This window comes from Abrus precatorius, unplaced genomic scaffold (assembly GCF_003935025.1).
Source record: "Abrus precatorius isolate BTA unplaced genomic scaffold, Abrus_2018 Scaffold10, whole genome shotgun sequence".
In the NCBI taxonomy this organism is placed as follows: domain Eukaryota; kingdom Viridiplantae; phylum Streptophyta; class Magnoliopsida; order Fabales; family Fabaceae; genus Abrus; species Abrus precatorius.
The window spans coordinates 33,990,598-34,017,177 of record NW_020874292.1 but is presented as its reverse complement, the minus strand read 5'-3'; the positions used below and the strand labels follow the sequence as shown (position 1 = coordinate 34,017,177).

Below are 26,580 nucleotides of genomic sequence, written 5' to 3'. Positions count from 1 at the left end.
TAAAATTTAAGTTTGATTTATTTTTTATTCCATTTTTTAATTTAAAAATTTAACATGTTACTTTTAAAAGTTTAATATAATGTAAAACTCATTTAATAAAAAAATCATATAATTTGTAAGTATATTTAAATTTTGAGATTCCTTCTACGTATAAAATTTAGTTTTTTATTCTTCTTTTATTTTTAGTAATTTAAAAAATCTTATATCCTTAACTTAGTCCTATTTCATATAGTAAAATATTAATTATCACAATTAAAGGTTTGAGTTTTTAAAAATTATAAATTTTTAAAATTTCATTAATATAATTTTATTTTTTATTAAAACTTATTTTCACTAATATAGATTTCTAAATATATATTATAGATAATTTATCGATTATAAATTCTTAAAAATTGTAATAAGAAAAATATTCACATTAATTGTTTATCTATAATTTCTCATAAATAAAAATAGTTTTAATTATTCATGATAAAATAAGATATTTTAAAATAAAACATCCATATTATGCATAAGTTACTGACTATTTTAAAAAAATATTTTTAATAAATTTTTAAATAAATCAGTAAGTTTTTCTTGTACCAGTATTATTAAATTAAAATTTTAAAAAAATAATTAAATATGAATATATAATTATTTTAAAATTTAATAAAATTCATAATTAATAAAATTAATGTTTTAATTATTCATATAAAATATCCTATTGCATTAAATAACACTAAATTACAGAGATGAACATTTCACAACTTTAAAATAAATTGATTAAATTTTTAAAAAATAAATAAATGTTAAATAGAGGATAACTCATGACAGAGGAAACTAACTCCTAAAATAGATTCATTCAAAATCTATTATAAATTTATAAACACATTAAAATGATAAGATATATATATCATTAAAAAATAATAGGCTTAAATAAATTTTTAATTCCTATAAAATTTATTGCATTTGAAATTGGTCTATAAAAAGTTTTGTTATGATTTAATTGTTAACAAATTAAGCAAGTAAAATATTGTTAATTTTTGTCATTTATATATTACGTTGATTAACAAAATTCCAACTCAATTTTATATCATGTGTTGGGCACATGGTGGATAATATTTTAAAAGAATAACATAAACTTTTGGTCCTAATAAAAATTATTGTATTTGAAATTAGTCCCTAATTATTATTATTTAGTCTATAACAAATTTTAAATGAGTAAAAATCAATCTATATCATTAACCTATATTAGTTAAATATTGAGTTTAGCATTTTTCACATGTCAAGTGCTCATAGTTAACATACATTTGTTACAAGTGATACAAATAGTAATCCTTAATGACCATGTTGGTCAAACAAGATTAATTGGTATAAAAATTCATCATAAATATTTGCAAGTGAATTGTGAAAGAAAATTAGATAAAAACAAAGTGACAATGGTGAGCTGATGATTCAAATAATAGTATATTGAATAAGATAAAGGTGCGCTAACTAAGATAATAATATACATAGAGGGGGAGCAATCTGAATTATAGAATCAGTTCATTAGAAATCATTAAAGGTTTTTATATTTGTATATTTAAATATTATCTAAATAATTATTACATTTATCTTACTACAGTATTTTGAAACCTAATAACTTCTCTTATTCTTATACCTGTATGTATAGGCGTATACATATCCCATGTTGCAACATTGTTTCAAAGATTTTGATTTCAGTTTCTTGTTTGAAAATTTTTTATTCTGTAATCATCCTTTATTAATTATATCATCAAAATCATTTTGTTTAAAACTGGTAATCATTATACTATTTATAACGAAATTATATATTTAAAGAACTTTATTATATATATCCTCTTACAAATCTTCTTAATAAATCTCTTGCTATTTTACTTTATATCGATCAAGTACTCAGTGTGATGGTTTGCATGAAAATGCATTTCAATTGAATCACATGCAATAGATTAAGAAAAGTTGCTACAAGCAGTTAAAGAATTAATGATAGTATTTATTAGTGAAAATGCATTAGGCCATGCTGCGTTGCAACACAGCTATTTTCTATGACGAGCAAGGACACTTCTCCAATTATTACTGGCACGACCCAGAACCATAATTGAACGTGAACCATTCGTCTTTGTGAACCCCACATTCAATTACCCGATCGCTGTTATCTGCTTAATAATTATCAGATATTCATGGCTCCCAATTGGTACAGTTTCACGTGCAAATTGGGCCACTACCACTATAATGGAGCCAAACTCGAATAGTTGCTTATTCTTCTTGACTTGTTTTGCTTCCCAATATCGCTTTCAGAATTTCCGTTATTTAAGTACGTCAAATAGTTTAGGCGTAGCTGCCTAATGCCTAATCAAGCCAAAGCATAGAAAATGTTGGCTCCAATGGTGGCTATGCTATGATCCATGGGGCCTTCCTACCGTAACATATCCCTTCTTTGAGAGAACATTAGGTTTTGGACGCATAAACATTTATGATTAAGGGCAATGATGTTGGTTTCTAATTTTGTCCTTCTGGTAGACGCATGGTTGCTATTATTGATTAAGCCTAAAAGGGCTATTGAGGGGACTTACGATTATATACTATTAGAAATTAGAAAAACGTGAATCATCGTCTACTCCAGGGTTACATTCAGAAGCTGTGTTTTAATTTCAGTCAAAGTTAAAATTCGTTTGGTATAAGAAAATGATTTTTAATTTCTATTAAATAATAATTATAGAGTTTTGTTAACTTGAGTCTTTAGAATTGAGTTTAAATATTTATAAATAGAAAATTTTTTATGAAAAAAGTATATAATTATTGTATGAAAGTTATAAAAATTCAGATCCGATCTTTGTTATGTACCTGAATATGGTAGGTAAATCTATAACTTGAGATTTTTTGTGTATAAAAAAATTTGAACTGCTTATCACTCGAACCAACCTCTATTGATCATTAAATTTATTTTCGTTAGTATAATCTTTAATTTGCAGAAATTAAATTATTAATATTAATATTATAAGTTTATTTTAACATTATATATGATGCATTGTACTAAAGATATAGTTATAGATGGTATATATCATATGCTAACAGAAGTTTGCATAATGCATCATATTATTATCATGAATTCCTCGTGTTTATATTAAAAATTTAACTATTGTTATTTTTATATTATTTTCTTATACAAACTTTTAAAGTAAAAAGTGGCATAAAAACATGGTAACGCATGTTTAAAATTATATATATATATAAAAAACAAAAAATATTTTCTTAGAAGAGGAGATTGGACTCTAATTTTTGAGAAAAACTTGCGAGAAATAAGTAACTATAAAATTACATCATCAGGCAGGCTTACCTAGGTGTTTGGGTTGATGGGATAGAATGAAGTAAAATAAATTGATCCCAAGCCAACATCTCAACCATTATTTTCTATTTTGCTTCAGCTTGTGCTTAGAACCTGCTGTCCAATCTCCCTTGTCATCTCTTATAAACTACTAATGAGAGAAAGTAATATACTCCTATTCCACCAACACCACCAAAAAGTTAGAAGTAAAGAACCCTCCTTAGATCAAGCAACAAAAGCAGTCTACCTTGAATATTAATTGACAAAAAAGAGACTGAAGAAATAAACTCCATGTGATTCCAAATGTGAAAAGACATATGATAGTGTTGAAAACAATGGAGCTGAACTTCAACAATTAACATCTAAGACAAATTTAAGTTCACAAGTCCTCTCTCATTCAGAAATTTCATACTAGGCACAACATCATGTAACACTTGCCACATGAAAAATCTAACCTTATCAAAGATTAACTTAACACCCTTAACACCAAGAAGAATGCACATGCAAAGTGACTAACTTAAGATCCAATTATAAGTAATGGGAGGCGATAGGGAATCCTTGGGACTCCCTAACTAGAACCAACCAATCTAGAAGTTTTGAAGATGATAATAGACATATTAGAAAAAGCTTTCGCACAATAGTAGAGAAAGAAGTACAAAGTTTAGAAAAGCTCCACGATACGCCGTTCCACAAGTCTTTAACCCATAAATTAGAATCATTAATGTAAATATAATATACTTTAGAAAATAAAATACCCTTATATGTCGAATCATCAAACCAAAACCTAAGCCAAACCAAATGGAAACCATTAATTAGCACCGTTGGGATCTTGAATATACTAATTTTAACTACAAGTGCATCTTAAATAAATTCTAATTTTAACTAGCATTTTAACTAAAGTTTTTTTTAGATTTAATTGTACTTTTAATTTTTATACTTCAATTATGTCAATCGTACAAAAGAGCACACTTACTGCTGGACGTAGAGTAGAATTAAGAAAGCAGTAATTGTGGTATAAAGAAAGAGAAAGAAAAAGTTACGTGGCAAGTCCTCCATCATTGGCGGAGGATAGGGTGGGGGTTTCCGTAATTCCAAAATTTAAAGAGTACCATTCTCAAGACGAATAATGTTTGGTGTGGATGTTTTCAAAGATATAGAAATAAAAGAAAGATAATAAATATAATCAATTATGTCATATGATAAAAAAATATTTATAATATATTTTTTATAAAAATTATGTAAATTTTATTTGTATTATTATAATTTTTAGTAATTTTAATTAATAATTAAGAGAATGTTAAAAATTATTAAATAATGTAAATAAGTATTAATATTTTTCATTTTTTAATTAAAAAATATGTTAAAATGTTTTTAATATTATTAGAAGAGTTATTCTATATTGTTTTACGCATTTTCCTAATATCTTACTACTTTATAAAGTGAGTGTGAAATAAAAAAAAATGTAGACATTTAAATTCTTAAAAATATAAAAAATTGACATTTTTATTTAATAATTAGAAGAATTTATAAGCAGAAAAACTAGAAAGTTTAAAAATAATTCTAAATTCTTCTTTTTTATACTTAAAATTTTTTAATTATTAAATATTCTATATAATTTTAAATAATCAATATATGTATATAATAATTATTGTATAAAAAATTGTCAATAAACTTCAGTTTTTAAAGTTAAATGTAATTAAACATTTAAAAATATATTTATTGTATTAAAATGATAAAAATATTTTTAATAAAAATATTTTTAATATTTTTATTATTGGTTCCTTATATTATAAACATTAAAATTAATATTTTTATAATAAAATATTGAAATATAGGTTGGAGGATATGATAAAGCTGAAAATAAAAAATGCTGTAGAAGACGGAAACACAGAAAAAGTTAAAAAACAGGTATAATTCCACCGCAAATACTGCTGCGATGCTAAGTCCCTTAATTTATTTATTTATTCTACAAAGCAATCTCCCAATTCCCACAACACTGAACTTCACCACTCACAACTGCACACTCACTCTCATCTCTCTCTTTACAATCAGATCTACGCAAAATGCAAACCCAACTCACACTCTCCACTCTCTTCCTTTCACTCTTATTAACATCTCAAACATTTTTCACTCTCGCAGCGCAGAGCAAACCACAGGATCTGGTCCAGTCATCGTGCGTCCACGCCAGGTACCCAAGCCTGTGTCTTCGAACCCTCTCCAACTACCCTGGGCCCGCCAACACCCCGCTGGACCTGGCCCGGGCCTCCCTCAGGGTGAGCCTCGCCCACGCTCGCCGGGCCTCCAAGTACTTAAAGGCATTGTCCAGAGGCGGCACCACCACATTGGGTAAACGGCAGCGAACGGCGTTACGCGACTGCACGGAACAGATTTCGGACTCCGTTGAACAGCTACGGAAGAGCCTCGACGAGTTGCAACATCTACGGTCGGAGACGTTCCGGTGGCAGATGAGCAACGCCCAGACGTGGGTCAGCGCCGCCCTCACCGACGGCGACACGTGTCTCGACGGCTTCGACGGGAATGTCAGGCCCGACCTGAAACGCCGGGTCACGGATGTTGCCAGAGTAACTAGCAATGCTTTGTATATGATTAATAGACTCGATAAAGGTGGGCCCAAGCCCGAGCCCAAGCCTGACTCTGCCTCGAGCATCAAGAACTGAATCGTGCGTATGAGAATGAAGAAAGTTGAATTAACGCAGTTGGTAAATTACAGTACGTGAAACTGTTAAGTCATGCTAATTTAGCTATTGACCACTGTACGCTTTCTGTTGTTACAAGGCTGTGACCCTTTTGTTTTGGTGTTTCTGCTCTGTATATACGTGAAAATAAAGTGCATTGCATAGGAAGGAATATAAGGAAATGGAATGTGAGTTATGATCATTGAAAATCTGTGTGGGATAGTTTAGTGTCTATATTTAGTCGTATCCTTTATTTCCTATCTTCGTGTGTATCCACTGAAATGAAAAAAAATATTATTGAAAAAAAATAGTATTCGTTAGGTTTATTTCTGTTAATATAAATTACCATTAAAATTAAATTATTCATATTTGCATCATGAGTTTATATTAACAGTGTGATATGTATTAATAATACACATTATTAAAAAGTCTGTCAACAGAAACAAATGAAAGAATTAATGTTTTCAATAAATGCATAATTTTTCTTTTCCCGTAAGGAATGCATATGTATTAATTATTGTTCCGAGTTAGGAGTGATGGTGTGGTCCAGGAATGGGCGTAGTGAATAAGAGATGGGCCACGTGTCCGATTATAACTATACGTACATATCCCATTCCCTCATCACTCCTCACTATGCCCATCACATTTGCTACCTAATAATAGTGCGTTTATTTCAGCATGAATAATTGTGCTTGTTTGAAAAAATTTAAATGATTTTACTGTATGATAGTTCCACAAAATTAGAAATAAAGCACAGCATGAAGAAAATAAAATATTAATATAAATGATGAGTTACCTCGTAAATTTAAATATATTTATTGAGAAAAAACTGAAAATATTATAAATCAGTGGGAAAATATTTTTGCATGGATGTATCATCTGGAATTTGCAGTTATCACCCAGGTCAATCGGTTATGATTGAATATACTTTATCAAAAATGAAGTAACACTTTTAAAGAGAAGTTTGGATTGTGGTTACCAGCTATGAAATTAAACATCAAGTCAAATTTCTTAACCAAAACTGCTCCAAATGGTTAGTAATAAAGCACTCGTGTGTATGAATGCATACACAACATGTTGTAGTAAAAGTGGAGGAAAATTAAACAATTGTGATCTACACGTCCTCTTACCTGTCACCCATTTCTATGAAATATTATGAGCCATATCTTAAATTTTTCCTTCACCATTCCGCTCTTGATCATCAACTTATATGGGCCATCTATTAACCAAAAAAAGTTTCCCAAATACATTTTCAATCTCACTCCCATTATTTCTACTAAGCATTAAGACATTTGCAATGAGCATATGTTGAAACAACAACACAATCTAATCACCGTCTTTGTGGCAAACATGGCAACACTACAGTAGGAAGTTCAAGTAATCAGGAATGCTGTAAATTGCAATCTCTGATAAAACAATACCTGAGTATAGCCATCTATCAGTAAAAAACTTGACTAGTTTCCCATTACCAGGAACCCATCAGCCGGTACACTCCAAGACATTCGGAAATTTAAATTAAAAATAACACTAAAATTTAAAACATGGTTAACAAATTGAAATTGAAAACTCAACATATCAAGACACATTTCAATTTACAACTTATAAATATTTATTTAATATATTCATAGTACTCTCTACCGTAACCTTCGTTTTTCCAAGTACATTTTCTTGGGCTGGGATTTTTTCCACAGTGAATTCACTACTCAATTGGGCCTCTGTATTGGTGGAGGTGGGGCATAGCAAGTCCAAATAATTTGGGCTTGAACATTGGGCTGCTGTGTCTGAAATAAACCGACCCATGTGGTTCCAACAGATCTGACACATCTTTTCAGAGCTCCTTAATTGCAACAGCACCTACCCACCAAACCACTGAAACAAAGGATAGTGGGAAAAAATGGGGATTTGCCTCGCCCTCCTTATTTCACTTACGGTCACGGCAAGGCCAGGTAATGAGTTACTATTAGGTAATGAAGTCTGCTTGTGCTGTTTTTCTCCCACGCGCTTAACATGCGATTTAGTTAGTAGTAGCGTGATTTTGAGGTCGTTGTGATGAAAGTCAAGTCCATGGCACCGCAATTTGTTCTCCTTCTGCTACCTTTGCTTGCTGTTGCTGTTAAAGCACTCGCTTCCAATGCGGTGAGTGTTCTTTTCTTTTTTAATTTCTAAAATTTAATTTTTTTTCGCTGCGAACCAATTTGTGGAAGCTTTGTTATGCTTGTAGACACTTAACGAGACTTGTGGTTACCTCGATGCTTCTCTCAATAGAGACACTAATGGTACGATTTCTTAGATTCACTGCACAATTGCTGTTTGGAAGATATTTCATTCGTTGAAAATTCTGTCTCTCTGATGTGTTAATATTCATCGTCGGTATTATTATTGTACTTCATTGATGCTTGAGGTTTTGCATAATGATCATGAAAAACTATTTAATAATACCTTTAACTTTGGAGGAATATATAACTGTGCTCGCTAATTTATCTCTTTCACTATTGATACTTTTTCTCTTCTTCTATCTAGTGGAGATAGACAGATGAAATAGGAAATAAAAATGTTTTCTTGATTTGATAAAGTGATAAACGGTTTGGAACAAACTAAGAACCTGTTTGGTTACCCTTTACAATTGATTTTGCACATTTTTTCTAGGTTGAAAACTACGATGGAACAAAAGATTACTGAAAGGAGATAATTTTTTATTTCATGGTAACGTAGTTTGCTGAAACTTGCAAACAAGCTCGAAACTTAAGGGACATTTATTTTGAAATAGAGGGAGTATTTCTATTGTTTTGAATGGAAGAGAGTATTCATTATGGGATAAGATCCATCTAATCTATGTTGAAAAGACATTAGTGCTTTATTTTTGTTTCGAGTCCTAATTATATAGCTATTCTACGTTATGTTATGGGTTAGTAGTAAATGTGTAAAGGAAAAAGTATACTGATGAAGATTATTATTTTTTTCTTTGATTGGGCTGAGAAAAAAATATAGGATTTCTAACTAGCTTTTTATCCTAGAACAGTTAGATGGAAAAAGTGAGTAGAGACAGTTTGTTGATGGGTTTTACTTATTTTCTAGGTTTAGGGTTTTAATGCTAGGTAATTATAATAAAGTTAAATTTGATTGAATTATACTATAATGCAAGCTGATTAAGTGCTTTAATGCAAGCTAATCAGTCCTTTGACTGTTTTAATGCAATCTAATGAAGTTAAATGCAGTTACATTTTACTGTGATTGGGACTATTTAAAAGCTTTGTTAGTCCTTATGTAATTACCTTAAATGATAGTTGATCGATATTTTGAACAGAGGATTAGTATTAATAGAAATGTGAATGAAGATAAAAAATTGATCTGCATCTGAGATAATACATGAGTAATTTATGTAGTTGCTGGCTAGTTGGTTTAAACAAATAAATGTACACACGGCCACAATCTTGGCCCACACATGGTTACTAACTGAATAACAGGTGATGTAAATAACCTGTTATCAACATCCAAGTAAAACCTACAAGCTAGCTACTCCCACCGGTTCATTTTATTAGAAACTTTGAACTAAATCACGCAGATTAAGAAGAGTCATTGAAAATAGTTGTTGATTTTTCAACAAGTAATTTCAACATTCCAAGTTTACACCTAGTTGAAGTCAAACTCTATTGTCATATTCTATGTTAAGAAGCTATAAAGTTTATTACGAAGGGTAAATCTGTGAACAAAATAATAAATGCTGCTAAAACTTTGTAAAGGGTCTTATATTAAGGATCAACAAAATTCTATAAAAGGTTCTTATAAAAAAGATTGTAGGGACCAATACACAATTTAATGACTAGAGGAGTAACTAGTTATAACTAATTGGCATGTTCCTCCTTCTGAGTGAATTTGCATTTTGATGCATTCCCATGCTCACATCCAATTATCCAAATGAATGGTCTAAGAACTACCATGTCATAATACGTAATGCTCTTAAATTTTTATGATAACACGTATTCTTTCTAAATCTTAGCACACTGCATTTGATGGTGCTTGAAGTTACTTTTGATAATAATTTCTATACCATGTCAGGATAGACTTTGAATACCTATGGTTTAGTATCCAATTATTACATTCTTTGTTCTCCTTGAGCAGCACTATGCCCAAGTGGTTGGGTTATTGACCTTAACAAGACCAAGTGCTTTCTCCATGTTGGGAGGCCTCAATCTTGGAATGACTCAGAGACCTGTTGTAGTAAGTATGGTGGACATTTAGTGTCATTGACATTGCTTCAAGAGCTACAGTTTGCTCAGAGTTTATGTGGCAAATCTATAAACAGTTGCTGGATTGGTGGAAGGAGACTCAAATCTACAGCTGGTTATCAGTGGTTGTGGTCTGACAATTCACAGTGGAATAAGTCCATATTTCCTTTGGATGATTTTCCACCAAATTGTACTGGAACTGCACTATCCTGTCATAGGAACAACACAGACAATCTATGTACTGTAATGACTAATAATTCAAAATCTCTCATGAGTGAGAGATGCGACAATCCTCATGCTTCTCTATGTGTGCTTGATATTGGTATGTACTAGTTATTTTAGAAATATGTTGCTTATGTTATTTTCTTCCTCCTTTTCTTTTTGTTTCCCTGTCTTGATTAAATTTTTTAATAGTCATTTCTGACTAAACTTTTTCCCTTTTTTTTCCGTCTCAGCTACAAAATGTAACTATATGCACTGTCACAGAGAATACCTTATCATCCTTGCAGTGGTGAGTGCATTGATACTCTCCACAACATTAGCTGTGGTAGTTTGGCTTCTTATATTTAAGCGGGGCAAGAAAAGAAGGCGGTCAAGAAAACTATCTAATCCAGGAGCTTCTCTTCCATCATGGAAAGTTTTTAGCAAAGAGGAACTAAGGTCTGTTACAAAGAATTTCAGTGAAGGTAACCGTCTTGTTGGGGATACAAAGACTGGTGGTACATACAGTGGGGTTTTATCAGATGGCTCAAGGGTCGCAGTTAAGAGATTAAAGAGGTCAAGCTTTCAGAGGAAAAAAGAGTTCTATTCTGAAATTGGCAGGGTTGCAAGGCTTCGTCATCCAAATCTGGTGGCTGTGATGGGATGCTGCTATGATCACGGTGACCGCTACATTGTTTACGAATTTGTAGCTAATGGGCCTTTAGATAAGTGGCTACATCACATACCAAGGGGAGGTCGCAGTTTAGATTGGGCTATGAGGATGAAAATTGCAACAACACTTGCTCAAGGAATTGCGTATGTTCAAAATATACATTCTCTTTGATAACTTTCTGTATGTTAATCTTGAATTTTTTGCTCTTGTTAAGACGCATACTTTTACTTTATTAATAAAAAATTTCTGATGATACTAATTGTGTGCATGCATTTTTCATTGCTGTAACTGTGGGCACTTAGGTCATTCTCCCTTGATCTTTTCATGCATTCTTCATAATTTATACTGCATTGCCACTTTGAATTATTTGTAAGATTGCAAATTTCATATGGGAACATTTAATTTAATACACAGGTAGCATTTGACACAGATAGAACAGAATAAAATGATGTGTTGCATTCCATTCTCTTTGATTCCACCCTTTTAAATAGAACTGAAGTTTTTTTCCGCTCCATGTCCTGTTCAGTTCTATTTTTAAAACATACTAGACATAGCATAGAACTCATATGTCGTTATAGCTCATGTACCAAACTCTACCTTAGTCATACTTTCAAACTGTTCTTTTTGGTGTATCTTGTATGTAGAGTATCCATGTCACTGGTCTGATTGATTATCAAATCCAATAAAGAACTATAATGTTTTGTATTTCCCTGATACTAAAATGCAGCTATCAATCCAGCCATCCTATTCTTGAATATTACTTTTACATCAAAGCAATGATCTTCATTCTGACTTTTGATTTGGAAGATGACTATCTCCATTTAACCAAGTAGATGTTGTGATGGAATAGTAAAGTTTGAATTACTTCAAATATGATCCATTGTTGTCCTTGGTCCAAAACCCCGTAGACTTTCAGAGTATGTATTTGGACTGGATCAGGATCTCTTAATGTTATTTCTGACATGAGAGGATGATATTGAGAGAGAGAGAGAGTTAATTATCACGGGAGCCCCAGAGTCCATTGGTCTTGTATTTATGTCTTTCTTTCTTATATTATTTCCTCATTTGTATCCACTTTTTAGATAAGTTGCTTTTAATTGAGATGAGGTTTCAGTTTTCAATTTTTGTGGTATATGCTACCTACTTTTTCCAGCACCAGCATTGAATTAGGATTTTTATTCTGGATAAAAATGTTTTTAACTTGTCTTCTTCTCATGTTTAATTATTATTTAATAGATAAAAACACTGCATGTTGAAACTTTTAAGATCATTTATGAAAGATGTCTTGTTTAGCGTCAATCTTCTAAGAGTGGGAGAGTTTTTTCTGAATGGTTTTACAAAGTGTGTTTACTTCTTTGTTTGTTTCCCATTTGTCCTCTGCAATAGATTGTCAGATGTTTTGTTTTCCTACGATAACCCAAGTTCTATCAACTTATGAACTTGTTTGTTTTCCTTTTTGGATATGATGCTACCTTCGTTTTGTAAACTCTAGCTTTTGCTTTCTAGGATATCATGGAAAACAATGGCTTTTTAGTATCTAAACATGCATTATTAGTTAGCCTAGTTAATATATATAAAGGGTAATTTTTGGAGAAAGCCATCATCTACCTATCCTAGAAAAAGTGGACGGAAGAGAGAACAAAATGAATTGCAACCCAATGTCCAGGGGAACTGTATACATGTTTGTTGATTTTCTCTAAATAGTGATTATAATTTTTCATTCCCTCAAACCAAAATATTTTCCCTTGAGTTTGCTACAATTTTTAGTCCACAACATTTAAAACTTGAATGGATATATATTAGTTTTAAAGTACTTTTTTTCTTTTGATCCATTTCATCAGGTTTCTGCATGACAAGGTTAAACCACAAGTTGTGCATCGAGATATACGTGCTAGCAATGTATTGCTGGATGAGGAGTTTGGAGCGCACCTTATGGGTGTTGGTCTGTCCAAGTTTGTGCCATATGAAGTAATGCATGAGAGGACAGTGATGGCAGGTGGAACTTATGGATATCTTGCTCCAGAGTTTGTGTATAGAAACGAGCTTACAACAAAGAGTGATGTTTATAGTTTTGGTGTCCTACTACTTGAAATAGTTAGCGGACGTAGACCTGCACAGGCAGTTGATTCTGTGGGTTGGCAGAGTATATTTGAATGGGCAACGCCACTTGTGCAAGCTCATCGCTATCCTGAGCTCTTGGATCCTCATATAACATCATCCTCTTCTAGTATCATCCCAGAGGCTAGTACCATCCAAAAGGTGGTTGACCTTGTTTATTCTTGCACGCAGCATGTCCCTTCTATGCGCCCTAGAATGTCTCATGTGGTTCACCAGTTGCAACAGTTTGCCCAGCCACCTGCCAAGTAAGCTAATCTAGTAGTCTTGACCTCAAACTTCTGTATCTATAACAAAGTGGAGGAAATTTTTTCTTTTGCATATACCAAATATATGTAATTTAACCTGCCCTTCATTAGGGTCGAAATTAGCCTTTCTAGATCAAGTGGGTGCTAGAGTTAGACTAGGTAAATTCTGCGAGATATTATTTGAAGTCTTACATGTAGGTGTAACTGTACTACTTCTGCAATGTACACCTTTTTGTCATTTTTAGCGAAAATATATACTGCAAAAAAAGAAACAAAGCAACATTTCTTCTTGAGTGCATTTCAAAAAATAATTAAGTGTTTATTTACTATTTTTTTTTTATTACAAAAGAGTTTGTTATAAATTTGATTGTTACTCGTGAAATAACATTAACAAAAAATTGATTTCAATGTTTTATTGAGAAATTTATGAAATTAAGTTTTTAAAGAGCTTGTTGGAATCATAAGTCCAAATAGGTTCTTTAGTTCTTTCGAGTTTCAGGGGTACCCGGTATCTGCAACGGAAGCAGTTTTGGGCTGAACTGATATTAGTAAAAGCAATCTGGTCGTTTTTCTTTTTGGTCAACCGATTGCGATATCCTTGCTTAAGGTTGATAACAACCATGGAAATCATAAGTGTGTTTAGCATGGTGACGGTGTTTCTAGTTTTTTAAAATGGTCAAATTATAATGAGTTTTTTCAACAAATAAGAATCAAAATCTGATGCAAAATTTTTTAAGTGAAAGGAAAAGAATCAAATTTCTAAAACTCATTTTTCTTGTGCTGCCCCATCTCTCACCCCCTTCTAAAACTTTGGAAAATTGTTTTCAGAAAAACAAAATACAAAAATGTAATAAAAAACATCCTAACTCTCAGCATCTTTAGTTCTTAAAAAACTAAAAAAATTAAAAGCAAAAAGGCAATCAAGTTGTATTCTATATGTATGGTTATCAGCAACCCAAGAACGGACAACAGGGACTAAGTGTCATTATAAACTTGGCACCATTCCTCTCTCACTCAGACCTTTTAATAACACTCAGCCAGCTCCCGAACTCAGTGCCTTCCCATGAATACGGATTTCCTGCAGTTTTGGTGCCAACTGTATGGTCCTCTCACTCGGCCCCTTTTTCCTTTTTACCCACCCTTCTCCTTCCCGTTCTGTCACTCCTCCCCCTCTCCCTCTCCTTCCAACCCAGCCATCTTCTTTCTCTTCCCACTCAATCTCCTTCTCCCTTCTCTCCCTCTGCCCCACCCCACCCAACCAACAAACCCTGCACTCTCTCTCCTTGACACTCTATTTCGTCTATCTTTCAGTGAAATTTTTAATTTTGCTTAAGCGAATTTTAAGGTTTAAGTGAAAAATCACTTTTTTGTTTATTTTGCTTAAGCAGTTGGCACCAAAACTGTAAAGAATCTGGATTCTCCCATGATAGATTCCAAGTAACAAAAGTAAGTATGTGAATCTCATTGATAATTCAAGAACTCTTTTCTTTTACTTCCATCAATTTTATTTTTATTCGTAACGTAGATGATTTTATTTGGATTAACATAAAATTTTAGCAAAATATGCTAATTACATTAACACTATTAATGGGACGAGGATACAAAGCTAAAAAATCACAAAATAAAATAAGTAAAATAACAATAACACAAGATTCCGACAAATAGTGTTTTCTTTTTTTCAATATGTAATAAAGATAATCATTAACTTAAAAAAATTAAAGTATCTAATTTAATATTTTATTTACTTTAAAATTTAATTTATTTAATATAATATTCTATTCTATTCAATTAATTAAGTTTTTTTAAAATATAAATTATATTACTTAAATAAATTAAGTCTAATTAAACTTTAAAAAAACTAACTCATAAAAGCTAAATCATGAATCCTATTAGTCGGTCTAACTTATTTCCTTTTCTAATCCTAATATTATTATACTGTTCATTCAGGTGATAAAAGATAAATAAAAAGATTAAGTGTCAATGTACTGTACTAAAAAAGTTTTTTCTTCAATAGAACTCTAGGGAAACAACCAGAAGTAACTATACCAAAGAGATTCCCATCCTCTGTATTACACGAGAAAAAATTAAAATAAAAAGGATTAAAGCAAAATGAATCAATACTTCGTATACATTAAAAATATGAAGATGATTCATGGCTAGATAGTTCAAACAGCATGACAATCAAGGTATACAACTTTTTCTATACAAACAGAAATGTAAGGCGTACATGAACGCAGCGGGATACTAACTTAAACGAATAGCTAGCAATATTGCTGAACGTGTCAACATGCACTTTTAGGGACTGCTAGCAGTAATATTTGTTGGACTTGGATCAGAGTTGCCATAGAAGATATTGATTGTTATTACCATTACACACCCTGCATCATGTGTCCAAACCCAAGATTAGCATACTTTCATAAATCATATGAAAATGCAGGAACGGGCAGATTTAGAAATTGATTTTGATGTAAATCCAGTCATCAACTTTCTTCTATCTACACGAGTCTCTGTAAGATTGACTTATACATGAATGTAAACAAGCCCTTGAATGTAAAACCAAATGTTTACATGCATCCAAGGGAATCACATAACAAGAACATGAAAGATGCAATAAAAGAGAACCAATTTTGTAATGGTGGTGTCAACAAACCAATTCATTTGGGTAGATATCAAATACTTGCGTATAATGCATAAGCTAAAGCACAATTTCACTGAATAAAAAAACACATGTACGGTAATGCTTAATAAAAAAGCAACTTAAAATACTGCAGAAAAGGTTATAGGAATTCTATTTTCACATAAAATTGACTAACCTCAATCTATGGATTCTGTTGTTTGAGATTGTTGCTCCTCAAATAAAGTCTGTATTCTCTGCAGTGAAAAATATGCACACGTTCTTAGCCCAAAGAATAATATTAACTCCAGAAATATACATCTAAATCCTTTTTCATTTTTCCTCTCTACTTTTATTTCATTTCTATCTTAGGGCACTTTAAACTTTCCATTTCTTCTCATCCTGAAGTTAAAGCCATTAATCATTGACAAATAACAATGCTATATCTCCTGTTTACTTTCTACCTTGACAGAGCTTCCAACTTCCTCTAGTTTCTGCAGTAGTAGCAACTCTCCGGATGGAGTAGAATCATGTTTTAATGACTTTGACTGCGACATCTAGAAGCGAATAAAAACAGTAATGGGTGAGGGAGAGATCAAGACTATAAGTAACCAACATGAACAAATGACAGTTATAAGCACTATAAAGGTTTACCAAGGTAATGACTTCAATTATTGGTCACCTAGAAGCAAGAAAGACAGAGAAAAAACAGGAACAAAATTTAAAAGATTTATTCCCAGCACATAGGACTCATGAATGACCTACCATCAGATGTGGAACATCTTCTAGCGTAGAAACTTGCTTTGACAAAATCTCATTTCTCATGTTTGATAGACGCATCATTACAGCCTGAAAAGAATGGAAGCAATGCAAAGAGCAGTTCCACACAACCAAAGTTGTCAACTTGACGTGAAAGAAGAAAATAAGGAAAGGGAAATTTCTTATTGATGGTTTTGTTTTTGAATGTGTGTGTGTGTGAGAAAGAGAGAGAGAGAGAGAGAGAGAGAAAGAAAGACGGGCAGAGGGTGGTCAGACACGGTTACCTTCCTGAAAGCATTTGGGTTTGCAACACCCTGGATTTTAACATCATCACTGGGTGGCCTTCTAACTCCAACATTTTCAATTCTAAGAGAATAGACACCAAATAGTGATTGCAAGTATCCTATGAATAGATATAATGAATCAGGTACTAGAACTGAAAACCATAGGACCATGAAAACAATTATAACAAGAAATAAAACCTAAAAGAAAATGGATAGTATGAATTCAATGGTGTATAATGAAACAGAATAGGGTGAAACTAAATGGAATAACGTTACTACTTCATTGTTGGGATATTTTTAGGACAGGAAAAATGTACTTTACCCCCTTAATATTTGGGTCATGTTTTAATCAGTATCAGTCAGTTCCCATAGTTTGAATGTAAACAAATCAATCCCTAATTGTTAGAAATAGTAAAAAAATGTATCCTATACATAAAAACCATCAATTGCTAACAAATATAGTGCAGTTAAAGGCACATAGGCTCTGTTTTAAAAAATTATCTGAAGGTCTATAGCTAGTAACTCATAAGTTAGTTGAAAACTTATAATTTGTAGTTGAAAACTTAGTTAAATGACTAAAAAGAAAGAGTTACGGTTATTTTGTGTCAAAGGAAATTGCTTAAAAGCTTAAGGATAAAAATGAAAGAAAATATTAATAGCCAGCTTATTGAAAGAAAAAAAGCCTATAAGTTGTTAAATAAGTTATAAGCTTGTGTTATCAAATAAGACTCATAACCAGTTACCGAGATTCTGACCTTCCACTATGAAATAGGTCATGTGATGTGCATGTTATGTCACAATCTCTCGGCTTAATGGTTAACATAGAAAAGGGTTCATTTTGCACCATTTGTAAACATTAGGAACCGATTCCCACATATTCACTCCAGAATCAGTTAATTTCATTCCATCCAATTTCGCGAACCCAACATAGCAAAGTAAAATTCAAAACAAAACTGGAAACACCCCACCTTGTTCAACCACAACATCTGCCACAGAATGCAACAAAACATGCTTCTCTTTCTTCAACACTCCAAAACACGGAAACGGTACCGGCCTCGTAGCCTGAGCTAGTTAAACACATGTAACATGTAAATAATAATTCGATTTTCGTATAGTAAGTTATTATTAAAAGTTACAAGATATTACGGATCATATCTTATGCAATGATAGCACTAAATATCATATTTCATTATTAATATAATTAAAGAAAAAAAAGGAAAAATAGGAACATAAATTGCCTTGTATACAATGGCATTTGGAGTGAGATAGAGGGTTCTAGAAAGGATATCCTTTCTAAGAATAAACCTCCTAACTGGGAGATAAAGCAACATGAGAAGCCCAATGCCCCAAGCCAATATCAGCAAAACGGAGTAAAGTACCCACTGCAGCGTCTGGTACTTGACGAAATTGCCTTCCATCTCACGAAACGACGCCGCATAGAGCACCTCTTCTTCATCTCTTCCATTCTCCTCCAACAAACTCTTCTCCAAACTCTCGATTTCGACAACCTCGTCCGAAGTTCCCATGTTCACCACCGTTCAACACTTGCCAGCCTGGCATATATTAGTTCAAATTAATGGGCCTCAGTGAGTTTGTTGGGCCAGCAAAATACATGGCCCAGTGTAAAATTTGATAAACCCTTGACCTTGGGTTAGAAGAGAGAAAGGACGAACAAAAGAATGGGGGCGAAGAAGGGTAGCAACAGTGAAAGTGAAGGAGCAAACAATGTTTTTGCGTCTTGCTCCTTCTCCAGCCTTGGCCTTCATCCCACTTTATGTGACCAACTTCGTGGTAAATTTATTTGTATTTATTATTTATTTTTGGTTGGTCGATTGAGTGTGTGTAACTTTTTTTTTTCTCACAGAAAGGATGGGGTTTGAAGTTCCAACGTTGGTGCAAGCTCAAGCTATTCCTGTTATTCTCTCCGGGCGTCATGCGTATCCTTTATTATTATTATTTGTGCTTAATGCTATAACTCTGTTATTAGTATTAGTATTATTGGGTTCTTTAATGAGAAATTATAGACTGGTAAATGCTGCAACGGGCACTGGGAAAACTGTTGCGTACCTGGCTCCGATTGTTAATCAGTTGCAGAATTTTGATAATAGAATCCAGCGCACTGATGGAACGTTTGGTGTGTTTTCTTTTTAACACTATTTAGTTCCTTTCTGTAATCTGTACGTTCAGCTTCTCATTACTTATCTTATTTGAGAATGATCATTTTTATATGCTACTTGCACTCCATTGTTATGTTACTTTTCATGTAATGATAACTGATACGATAATGAAATGATATTTTCAATAAACAATAGGATTAAATGAAGTATATTCATATTTTACACTTACTTCATTGTATGTTAAGTAGCTTGCATTCATTTGCCATATGTGAAGTTTGGATTTTAATGGCCAACAAACTCTAATGCCGTGTTTGAATTGCTGAAAGATGATGGAGTGGAATGGGAATATAATAGAATAAATATTACGTTCTATTGTTTGCATATGTTACGACAAAATGGAAGAAAACTTTCATTTCATTGTTTGGATAACAAACGGGGCGGAATGAATTATAATATTTTTATTCTTATATTACCATATGATATAAACTAGTGAAAAAGTGAGATTAAACTTTATGAATATGGGTTAAAGACATGTTGATAATTTAATAATTATAAATATAAAATCAATTAGGATTCCATCACATACCCTCCAAATTGGGGTGAACAAAAGTGAGGACTTTTAATGGAAAGGGATGAAATTCATCCCATTAAATACCACTCCATCCATTAATATTTGATTCTATTGATACCACTTCATTCCATTAAATACCCTCATACTGGAGCCCTTTGACCTTGAAGCATTCGCAATGTACATATCCACCCTACGTTTGTTGCTCAACTTTTTTTTAGAAGAATAAAGATGGCAAGGATTGAAGTCCCGCTCACTTGTTAAGTTACAAGTTACAACTTTCTCATAAGTTTAGACTGTTAGGTGATGACACATTAATTATTTTCGATAATATTGAATCTAAAGAGCAGTCATGATGCATGCCAAACTGTATTCAATGAAATATTGTCTACCATATCAATTTCACTGCTGTACAGTGTCAAAACATTATTTTCTTTCTTTTCATAAAAAGCATTTCTCTTACTAATCATAAATTTAATTGATTTATCGGCAATAGCGTTGGTTCTTGTACCGACGCGGGAGCTATGCTTGCAGGTTTATGAAATTCTTCAGAAGTTATTGCACCGGTTTCACTGGATTGTTCCAGGATACATTATGGGTGGTGAAAATAGATCAAAGGAAAAATCCAGGCTGCGCAAAGGTAAAAATCTTGTATATTCATCATCCATACTTCTTTTATGACTTCACCTTTGAAGTTTGTTCTTTACTAGCTGTTAACAACAAAATGATGGAAATGAATTTATGGAAGAAAAGAGATTTCCTCAGTATTTTTGGATGTGAAAAAGAAAATTTTTCTATCACAGAAAAGCTATGTCATGATGACAAACAGTTTTTGAGTTTTGCACTTGTCCTTTCTCTTGTCTGAAGGTCAAAGTAGGGCTTCTTCGGTTGATTGAATTTATAACATTTGTGGTTCCTATTTTAGGCATATCAATTCTTATAGCAACTCCTGGGCGACTTTTAGATCACTTGAAGAACACATCATCTTTCTTGCACACAAATTTGCGCTGGATAATTTTTGATGAAGCCGATAGGTATGGCTTACACCTTTTGCTGCAATGGAAATTGCCATGTTTGGCATAGTAGTAAATGTGGTACTGATTTCTCAATGTAGTGTTTTCTTTGAAATATATTTTCTTATTAATGAATTAGCATGACGTATGTTTTTTGCAGGATTTTGGAATTAGGGTTTGGTAAAGATATACAGGAAATACTAGATCTTTTAGGTTCAAGGAAAACTGGGCATGATGACCAAGAGAAAGTTCCAAGGCAGTCTAAAATTCAAAGACAGAATTTGCTATTGTCTGCCACTTTAAATGAGAAAGTGAACCACCTTGCGAAAATTAGTCTAGACAATCCAGTGATGATTGGTCTTGATGGTAAAAAAGTGGAACCAATGTCAACAATTGAAAGCCTTGATCATTCAGAATCTGATGAAGACAGTGAAGAGAAGTATTCTAGTAAAATGCCAACAGTTGCAGATTATAAAGTGCCCACACAGTTGATTCAGAGATACATGAAAGGTAGGTGATAATTAGAAATTTCTTCAATGAGCTTACTAATTTGACGGTGTTTTAAGTTAAGATCCTGAATTCCTAGTTGAATTGCTATGCAGTGCCTTGTGGTTCACGGCTTCCTGTACTTCTTTCAATTCTAAAGCATCTATTTGAAAGGGAACCTTCACAAAAGGTATGGCTTCACTCAATATATAGCCCCTTTTCTTGCCTATATTCCTTGAATATATTTCTTCGCCAGTCTGGAATTAGTATATTTTGCACTGTACACATTCCTGTCGTCATTGTTTTCAATGGTTAAATTGTTGCCTTGTCAATTGGTGTATAATGGTATCACCAATGAATGATGTGATATTTCTGATTTAATTTTGTCAAAAATGTGTAGGTAAGAGGGTAAGGACAAAAATGTTTCGTCATATTATGCTTTATAAGTGACATCTTTCATCTCATCTCATGATTCTACAGGTTGTGGTATTCTTTTCAACATGTGATGCAGTAGATTTTCACTATTCATTGTTAAGTGAATTCCAATTCTCTTCTGATCCACAAACAGAAAAAGGGATCAGACAGATGTTTCTTGGATGTAAGACTTTTCGGTTACATGGTAATATGGAACAGGAGGACAGGAGAACCAGTTTTCAGGCCTTTAAAACTGAGAAATCTGCCTTGCTTTTCTCCACTGATGTTTCTGCTAGAGGATTGGATTTTCCAAAGGTTAGATGTATCATACAATATGATTCTCCTGGGGAAGCTACTGAATATGTCCATAGGTATCTACCCGTTTGCTTGTTTGGCTGGTTTTTGTCGTTTTTTTTTTATTTGTGGCTTGAGAGGGGGGGGGGGGGGGCTGGGAGAGGATAGGGGAATTGTTTATTTCATAAATGCATGGACCAATTTATACAGTCTGTATGACCTATAATTTTTTTTTGAGAAAACTGGGTCCGTCAATTGCATTTAACAAGTATGAGCAATAATAGGCAGCCTGTTCCTATGAAGCTCCCACCATAGCAGGGTCTAGAGAAAGGTCAGACACATTAATTATGAGCAATGTCTTTGAAAGGAGTATTGACACATGGATACATTAAAATTTTCCTTAAATAATAGATAAAGGTTTAAACATTCAAATATAATTTAACCTCAAAATTATGCATCAAAGTAAATAATTTAATAGAAGTTTCAGCTGGGCAAATCAGTCTTGTCTATAATGGCTTGGAGATCAACATGATAAAATGTGATCTGAATACAAAGTTGAATTGTATCAAGATTTAATCTCAAAATATAAATTTAGAACCTTTTCCATCATTAACCTCATGTTTCCCTTGAGGTCATTCTTATATCTTTTAGTTCATAATATTTCTTTAGGATGTGTGTGAGAGATTTAATACCTCAGCCTCTTAAGCATTAGAAGCAATAGCAATCTTATCTTCCTTTCCTTAAGCACTAAAAAATTAGTATCATGGAATAATCCTCATATCATAATTATCAGTGTTAAATGTTTCTAAGAAAAATAGCCTAGAAAGGTTCGACTGTAAAAATGAAAATGTAAAAATGCTGCTTGTAATGCTTTTAAGTTTTAAGCAATATTTTGCTTGTTTTTATGCGACAAAGATTTGTAATAAAATTTGAAGCTTCTTTTTTTTTATTACTATTTTAGAAGCTTAAAGGTACTATTTTTACAAGTCTAAGCTTGGTTTTAACCATGAGTAAGTGACGCTTGCTTCACTCGATATCTTACCTAGTAGAACTATAATATTACTATTTTTTATTATTATTATTTTTACTAGACATCTTCTGGGTTCATTTTTTAGAATTATAATATTCTAATATAACTTAAAATACTATCTTATTTCTGATTTATCATGAATTCATGATGCAGAGTTGGTAGAACTGCTAGGCTGGGTGAAAGAGGAGAGTCATTGTTATTTCTGCAACCAGTTGAAATAGACTATTTACAGGACTTGGAGAAACATGGTGTCTCACTCACAGAGTATCCTCTCCTCAAAACATTGGATTATTTTCCACTGTATGGACACAACAACATAAAGAAGCCTGTTTTCATAGATTCACATCCCTGGATTCTTTCTCTCCAGAAGGCACTTGAAGCCTTCATCATATCCAAGGTGATTAGTGTGTGTGTGTTCTGTCTGATTGAATAATTTTTAAGAAAACTCATAGTAGCTTTTAATCCTCTTTTGACTGGGAAAACACATCATCGAAGTTTAACTACAGAATCATTATCACTGGATTCTTAGAATTTGTAACTTTTGAAAACAATGAAACCTTTCACATTGGTTTTGTGCATCTACTAAGCAATAGGACTTGCAAACCATCAATAAACAAAATGATGGATAGATTTGCCTTTGTCCTTTTTGCCATGTGTTTCTGTATGTGCACAGGGAAGGGAAGGTTGGAGAAATGAAGTGTGGAAAGAAAGGGAACTTTCTTATCCTATCCTTGTTTGGGGTTGAAGTTAAAGTAGAGTGAATTAGGGTTTACATCTTTTAATTTAAAATGACCATAATTCAAGGGAGGGGAAGGAGTTGAGGCTTTGAGGGTAATGCCTCCCCACTTTTCTCTTTAGAATCTTCCAATCAAGGTTAGAGTCTTTTTTTTTCCCTGTAGTTCCCTGTCCCAGTCCACCACTATGCTGAGCCAATGAGAAGATGATGGAAATTTACCCAAGGTGATTTGGTTAAATAGAGGCTCAAGCAAGAAATTGGGTCAAGTGAAAGATAATCCAATGAAACGTAGAGTAGAAGACCCCATAAAACTTAAGAACTACCATAAAAAAAATGAATGGATTCTCTAAATTTTTGTTTTGATAAATCTCAATGGCTTCAATTGATCCCTGTAGCCAACTGCAACTGGTGAGTTAAGACTTGGTTATTATTGTGCATAAAACTGATAACAGGATTTATGATCAGTTTTAATTGGAGGGAATTAACAGCATAATTTGGAGAAACTTGTTTAGATTGATTATTTGAGTTTAATTACGTGCCTACTTGTTCCTGCCATATCTCCCAGTTCTTTTATTTCTCCATAGTGCATAGTTAATTATGCCATTGATCCTTTGCAAAAGAATGGGCAATTAGCCAAAAAGCTAGTTTCTCAATTTGCATTGGCCAAAGTTTTCAAGACTTGGGAGTGGTGATGATGTTGGAGGTTCAATCCTTCATCAGTCTTCTCATTTCCCTTTCCTACCCAGTTACACCTCCAATGTATTGAAGAGGAAAATTAGACATAAGTTTGTTATGCTATTAAATTAAAGCTTATGAATAGTTTAATATTGAAATGTGTAAAGGAATGATGCTTCTGTAGTGTGCAATAATCCTTATCCTTATACCAGTTAAGCGCGCACACACCATCAAGGAATATGAAGAGCAATCTGCTTCTGCTTTTATGTCCCCCTGCCTCTTTAATTTTGGTTCCTGGTATATTCCTTAAGATTTCGCTAAACATGATGTCTTTCTTGTTGCTTCTGTGTATTCCTAAACCAATTGTTGCCTTATTCTTTTCAGCCCAAGATGGATGAACTTGCCAAGAAGGCATTTTGCTCTTGGGTCCGTGCTTACACAGCCCATCGTGGTGAGCTGAAAAGAATATTTATGATCAAGAAACTTCACTTGGGGCATGTAGCAAAAAGCTTCGCATTGAAACAACAACCCTCCTTAGTTGGAAAGTCGTTGCAAAAGCAAACTAAGAAGAGAAAGAGATTTGAGAAGAAAAAAGGGTTGTCCAAAAGGAGAAAAATTGCGAGTGTGACGTAATGCAACAGACCATGAAAATGGCTGATGTTACAATTTTGCTGAAACAAAACGATTGTGACAAATGGTGACTAGTATGGATCCAGTGAGACCAGAATCCAGAAGATTACAGTATCAACAATGCGGTCACTAACCGTTGTTTGGTTCTAAGGAAAATGAAGTGAAGGAAACAAATTTGAATTTTGAATTGATGGAAAAATGAGAGGAAAGAAAATTTGAATTTTGTTTTTGGAGGTGAACTTTCCTCTATTCCTTCTCTTCATTATCTCTTCAACCAAATATAAAAAATATATCATTATCTGTTATTCTTGTTCCTCTCAAAGCAAAGCATAAACGACCTGAGATGAGGCAACACCATGTTGCGACAAGGCCTTGCTTCGCCGTTCATTTCTGTAGCCAAATTTCTAACCGGCACATTAAGCCAGATGCTTCATGCTAACATGTATACTGTTAGTTAATATTTTATAGTGTGATATTTATATAAAGTATAATTTTTTTTATGGTGGTGGTGGTAGGGTCAGGGGTTCACATTCACAAGGACATTCTCTTTTGACTGTAAAATTCCAGTTCAAAACTTTAGCCTAGCTTTGGCTACAATGTATTTAATAGCTTCTATGGAAAGTCAACTTATTAGCTAAGTCAGTGGTTAGAGTTATAGGATTATTGCATCAAATGGTATCAGACCGGCTTTCCAATACATTCTCAAGAATGACGCCAACATGATCATTTGGGCCACAAGACAGGTATGCGAAAATGTGACTGAATTTTCATTCAGTTGTTATTTGGTCAATATTTCCTAGTTGGATTCCTCATGTCACTTGGGTTGTTATTTTGGTTCGCTAAGTTATTTTGACATTGAAATGGAAAATGATGAAGCACTATGATCATGAATGGGATTTATTGAATAAGAAGGGTTAAAATCATTAACTTAGTTACGGCTCTTGGCGGTTTGGGGTTTACTTCTGATTTTATCGTTACAATTTAGAACAAATCCCTACTATCTTTAGGAGGTATTGTCATCAGTGAACTCGCGAAAGCAACAATAAAACAACGCTCAATCGATTGCAGACTGTTATAACTGGTCAGAACTGTTGCAATTTAGTGTGTTTAAAAGCAAGTAAATATGAATTCAATACGAGGGATATACTTGATAATTAAAAGTTGACATGAATTCATATGCAGTTGACGAATGCATTTGACCACGAAATAAAAAACCTGGACAACAAATATGAAGGGCATATTCTTTTTTTTTTTTTAAGAGCATGTTTGTTTTCATTATTAGAAAGAGTTTTTTTTAAATAAAAAAATTTCAATTTTACATTTTCTTTTAATTAATTCTTAAACTTTACATATTTTTTGAAGAAGACATCCTAGCCCTTTGTTAATTTTATTTAATCATTTATTAGTTTATTTTTATCATTCACTTTCTCAAACATTAAAATATAATAATATTTATTTTTTAAAATCAAATTTTCATTATGC

At 32.7% G+C, this 26,580-nt stretch overlaps 4 protein-coding genes across 6 annotated transcripts; 3 read left to right on the top strand and 1 right to left on the bottom strand.

The window, feature by feature from the left end:
- Positions 1-5,249: 5,249 nt before the first annotated feature.
- LOC113850396 (pectinesterase inhibitor 3-like) lies at positions 5,250-6,132 on the top strand. Its single transcript, XM_027480934.1, has one exon. It carries the CDS (start codon positions 5,383-5,385, stop codon positions 5,995-5,997), a length of 615 nt encoding a protein of 204 aa, XP_027336735.1. The 5' UTR covers positions 5,250-5,382; the 3' UTR covers positions 5,998-6,132.
- A 1,706-nt stretch (positions 6,133-7,838) lies between these two features.
- On the top strand, positions 7,839-13,779 carry LOC113850386 (C-type lectin receptor-like tyrosine-protein kinase At1g52310). The gene is made up of 6 exons (XM_027480921.1): positions 7,839-7,961; positions 8,034-8,151; positions 8,237-8,291; positions 10,135-10,563; positions 10,697-11,258; positions 12,957-13,779. The coding sequence occupies exons 2-6, from the start codon at positions 8,065-8,067 to the stop codon at positions 13,480-13,482; spliced, it is 1,659 nt and encodes a 552-aa protein (XP_027336722.1). The 5' UTR covers positions 7,839-7,961; positions 8,034-8,064; the 3' UTR covers positions 13,483-13,779.
- Positions 13,780-15,465: 1,686 nt separating this feature from the next.
- LOC113866225 lies at positions 15,466-18,697 on the bottom strand. Of its 2 annotated transcripts, XR_003505036.1 has the most exons (8): positions 18,374-18,697; positions 18,104-18,197; positions 17,136-17,254; positions 16,891-16,941; positions 16,557-16,649; positions 16,292-16,349; positions 15,749-15,856; positions 15,506-15,688 (listed from the first exon to the last, which is right to left on the bottom strand). XR_003505036.1 is itself a non-coding variant. In XM_027501109.1 (7 exons), the coding sequence occupies exons 1-6, from the start codon at positions 18,659-18,661 to the stop codon at positions 16,293-16,295; spliced, it is 735 nt and encodes a 244-aa protein (XP_027356910.1). In that variant the 5' UTR covers positions 18,662-18,697; the 3' UTR covers positions 15,466-15,856; position 16,292. The 2 variants fall into 2 exon arrangements, 1 of the variants encoding a protein (XP_027356910.1); XM_027501109.1 differs by having other exon boundaries at positions 15,466-15,856; positions 16,858-16,941.
- Positions 18,398-25,997, top strand: LOC113866208 (DEAD-box ATP-dependent RNA helicase 17). Of its 2 annotated transcripts, XM_027501099.1 has the most exons (10): positions 18,398-18,926; positions 19,000-19,072; positions 19,160-19,269; positions 20,317-20,460; positions 20,746-20,854; positions 20,994-21,343; positions 21,436-21,509; positions 21,800-22,104; positions 23,211-23,454; positions 24,853-25,997. In XM_027501099.1, the coding sequence occupies exons 1-10, from the start codon at positions 18,815-18,817 to the stop codon at positions 25,099-25,101; spliced, it is 1,770 nt and encodes a 589-aa protein (XP_027356900.1). In that variant the 5' UTR covers positions 18,398-18,814; the 3' UTR covers positions 25,102-25,997. The 2 variants fall into 2 exon arrangements, with proteins under 2 accessions (XP_027356900.1, XP_027356893.1); XM_027501092.1 differs by having other exon boundaries at positions 18,703-18,926; positions 19,000-19,269; positions 24,853-25,279.
- The last annotated feature ends 583 nt before the right edge of the window (positions 25,998-26,580 follow it).

Bases quoted from the DNA above. Each gene is read 5' to 3' on its own strand.
- LOC113850396 (XM_027480934.1), top strand. From the start codon at position 5,383: ATGCAAACCCAACTCACACTCTCCACTCTCTTCCTTTCACTCTTATTA.
- LOC113850386 (XM_027480921.1), top strand. From the start codon at position 8,065: ATGAAAGTCAAGTCCATGGCACCGCAATTTGTTCTCCTTCTGCTACCT. The intron at 8,152-8,236 runs GTGAGTGTTCTT...TTATGCTTGTAG, and splicing joins AAGCACTCGCTTCCAATGCG to ACACTTAACGAGACTTGTGG. The intron at 10,564-10,696 runs GTATGTACTAGT...TTTCCGTCTCAG, and splicing joins TCTATGTGTGCTTGATATTG to CTACAAAATGTAACTATATG.
- LOC113866225 (XM_027501109.1), bottom strand. From the start codon at position 18,661: ATGGGAACTTCGGACGAGGTTGTCGAAATCGAGAGTTTGGAGAAGAGT. The intron at 16,650-16,857 runs GTAGGTCATTCA...ATTCGCTTCTAG, and splicing joins AAGATGTTCCACATCTGATG to ATGTCGCAGTCAAAGTCATT. The intron at 16,350-16,556 runs GTAGAAAGTAAA...TTTTCACTGCAG, and splicing joins AAGTTGGAAGCTCTGTCAAG to AGAATACAGACTTTATTTGA.
- LOC113866208 (XM_027501092.1), top strand. From the start codon at position 18,815: ATGGGGGCGAAGAAGGGTAGCAACAGTGAAAGTGAAGGAGCAAACAAT. The intron at 20,461-20,745 runs GTAAAAATCTTG...TTCCTATTTTAG, and splicing joins AAAATCCAGGCTGCGCAAAG to GCATATCAATTCTTATAGCA. The intron at 23,455-24,852 runs GTGATTAGTGTG...TATTCTTTTCAG, and splicing joins AAGCCTTCATCATATCCAAG to CCCAAGATGGATGAACTTGC.